The 3,453-nt window shown below is 49.7% G+C and overlaps 1 protein-coding gene across 1 annotated transcript; it reads right to left on the reverse strand.

Annotated features, from left to right (window-relative positions):
• Positions 1 to 1,652: 1,652 nt before the first annotated feature.
• Positions 1,653 to 3,236, reverse strand: LOC119317842 (transcription termination factor MTERF8, chloroplastic-like). The gene has a single exon (XM_037592339.1). It carries the CDS (start codon positions 3,143 to 3,145, stop codon positions 1,934 to 1,936), a length of 1,212 nt encoding a protein of 403 aa, XP_037448236.1. The 5' UTR covers positions 3,146 to 3,236; the 3' UTR covers positions 1,653 to 1,933.
• Positions 3,237 to 3,453: the final 217 nt, after the last annotated feature.

The following is a 3,453-nucleotide window of genomic DNA, read 5'->3' on the forward strand; positions in this document are numbered from 1 at the left end:
TGCTTCTGTTTTTGGAAAATTCGGACAACCGGACCGCCCGCGGACCGTCGGGATACCATATTGGATGGCAAATTACGTCTGGACAGCTAGGTCCGAACGATTGCAGGTGTTTTTGAGGGTCGGCGTTGGAGATGCCTTAAGAGGGTTGCGGTACTCCAGTTGATCATGATCAAACCTCGCGTTTGGCACTTTAGTGTCCATTAATGTCGATTAATCTTACACTGGTAGGCAATATTTTTTCCTAGATAGCCGACTGTGATGAGTTCATCGATCTCGAAGCTCCACAACTTTGATTTTCGGTAGTTGTTGTGTGAGTGTGTGTGGGTGTGTGGTGGTGGTGGTGGTGTGAGCGTGTGTGCATGTCTGCATTGTGGTAAGTGTTTCTTATAAGAAAGAAAACCCTAAAAAAGCAATTACTAACAATGGTGATTTTGTCAGAGTGGTCATTGCACTACAAAGAAGTCTGAGCGACCCTCTTACACTTGTCATATGATACACCTTACAAGTACAACCATAAATTTGATTTGGTTCACTTTACCCGTGAAACTTTGTACTTTACAACGTTCCTTCTCCCTTTACTTGATATGTTTGACTCCAGTTTTTTCTTAGTTACCAGTGTCATATCACATATTTTCTCTCTAACTAAAACCAAAATTACACGTTTCTTTCAAACTATAGTTTAGTTACCTGTAAAAATTTAGTATAATGTTCACCGAACTATGATTAATTTACAATGATTTGTATAGAAACATATGTTGTTGTCTGAATTTTGAACCCAAAAATCAAACTTGAGACTGAAGCATGTTAAACCTAGGTCATGGACCAATATGGTGATATTTTAGATAAATCTGACATACTGGTTGAGAGAAACTTCTTGTTTTAGTTTCAAGCTCAACTTTTGGGTTCAAAATTCAGACAACCTATTTTTTAACTTCCAAAAATGCCAGTAAATCGAGCGTAATTCACTGACAATCTATTGGCATACGATTTGAGAGAAACCTTCTATTTTAATTTTAGTTGTGAGGAGGGAGAAATGACATAACAGAGGGGAGAAAATATGCGATGTGGCACCACTGACTAGGACAAAACTGTAGCCAAACAGGTCAAAACCGGCTAAATAAGGAAGAAGGGTTTTCATAGTTCAGAGGGGTAAACTGCAAAGCAAAGTTTGGTATTGTATAGTACACTCGGACAAGTTTAGGGAGTGCTATGGACTTCTCTCATCACACTGTTGGCTATCTAGACAGGGCAACAGAGCATTATCCAACTTAAGAAGCAATCACTAAACAAAATGCAGCCACTCGAAAGGTTGCATACAGACCCAGGGATGCTCCGAAAGGTTTCATAAATCTCAGTCACCTGAAATTGCACCTTGGTTTGTCTAAATTTATACTTTCCAGATCATGCAACTTCAGTGCAAGTTTGAATGGATAGCTGATATACAAAAAGTTAGATGAGATGTGAATTGTTGGATGTTGGTCCAAAGGCTTAAAAAGGCGACTGAGGTATATAAATATTTGAAGCAACTTACAAAATATACACTCCCAAAGTATTTGTTTTATACTGAAGCCAGCTACTCCTATTTAGGTTTAATGTATTGTGCAGGGGCATTACTTTAGGGCTAACAGCAATTCAGATATGCACAATAAGAATTGACCACTGCGTTAAACACTTTTGAAGCATTGCACGCATATGCAAGATGGCGATGTTCATCTTCTGTAAACTAGACAGAACCAAATAGACATGTTTGCTCGGAGTTTTACACCAAATCCATTATTCAATCAGTAATGACCACTTCCAAGTTCCAAAATTATGAACATCCACCTCGTTGCTGTCGACTGTAATCAACCTACACTAAATGGCCATGAATCTGGTATTGTTCATCAGTAGAATTGAGGTTATACACACCAAAGCACACCTCCAGAATCCTCTTCTAGTCACTCACTGCCCACTCAGCTTTCACCGGCTCCTTGCCGGCACAGGCAGCGTCGTAAGCATCGCCGAGGCCCGGGATACATTCCTCGAAGGGGACAACGAACTTCTCCAAGAACTTCTCCTCCGTCGGCGCCACCACGTTGAAGAAGCACCGGTCTTCCTCGATCAGCCGCCTCTGCTTGAGGAGCTTCACCACGAGATGCCGGGGCATGAGCCTCCTCTCGAGGCTGTACATGAGCAGCACCGACCGGCGCGCGATGTACTGCGGCTCCAGCCCGACCTCCTTGACCAGGAACTCGGCGTTGCGGCGCAGCCTCTCCTCGGAGGCGACCAGGATCCGCGGCGCCTTGCTGATGGCCAGGCTCACCTCCTCCTTCGACCACCCCAGCGTCTCCCTGAGGACGGCGATCTTGGCGTCCACCTTCTCCTGGCCGATGCAGCCGGCGGTGGAGATCGCGTGCCGGAACATCTGGGAGCCCGGTGGCACGCCGAGCTCAATGGCCCGCCTGACGGAGTCCTGGACGTACTCGGGGTGCATGGTGACCAGACGCGGCGCGGCCACGAGCAGCTTGGAAATATCACAAGCACTTAGCCCGCATTGCCTGAGGAAGGAGACGTTGGGCTCGACCACCTTCTCGAGGTCGGAGGTGAGGAGCCAGTAGTTCCAGTCGCTGGCCTGTAGCAGCCTCTCCGGGGAGCCGAACAGGGGGAGCCAGAACTGCACCTTGGACACGAAGCTGCGGCAGAGGAAGTAGCGGCCGGCGATCTTGGCGAGGCGGGCGACCTGGGAGGTGGAGAGGCCGAGGGCGCGGAGCTCCGCGGAGATGGGCGCGAGGGAGCGCTCGATGCGGGCGCAGAGGATGCGCGGGTTGGAGGCGACGGCGGCGGCGACCTCCTTGGGGGAGAAGCCGAGGCCGTCGAGGAATGCGAGGACGGCGTCGGGGTTGGAGGCGGACTTGAGGTGGGCGAGGTTCTTGGAGGCCTTGACGGCCTGCGGCTGGGTGAGGTGGCAGTTGGCGACGAGGTAGTCCTCGACGGCGAAGCTGTTTCCCGGAGTGGTGGCAGCGCCGGCGGCGGTGGCGACGTGGGGGATACGGAGGCGGAGGCGGAGGCGGCAGCGGGCAGAGAAGTGGACGGCGGCGAGCGGACCGGCGGCGAGGAAGAGGATAGGCATGGGGGAGTGGAGACGTGGCGCGGAGGGAGTGGCCATTTTTGACCGGGATGCGTAATCCGCAGCCGCAGCTGCTAGCCGCGGTGCTGTAGCGTGCTGCGTGCGCGAGCGCGAGCGAGTGGATACTGGATAGATAGCTTTACTCGTTCATTGAGACATTGACTAATTTTCTGTATCTGGACCATGCAAGACAGAGATAGAGAAGTAGTACAACGCGCTGGAAATCGAAAAGTTTACCCAAAAGGGATTTCCCCGCTTTGTATTCCAAATCAACCAACTAACATTGTACACATCACGACGCTGGGCGAGCAGACATCAAGCCCAAAGACAGAAAAGAAGAAGAAACA

The sequence above is a fragment of the Triticum dicoccoides genome, chromosome 6A (genome assembly GCF_002162155.2).
Source record: "Triticum dicoccoides isolate Atlit2015 ecotype Zavitan chromosome 6A, WEW_v2.0, whole genome shotgun sequence".
Lineage (NCBI taxonomy): Eukaryota > Viridiplantae > Streptophyta > Magnoliopsida > Poales > Poaceae > Triticum > Triticum dicoccoides.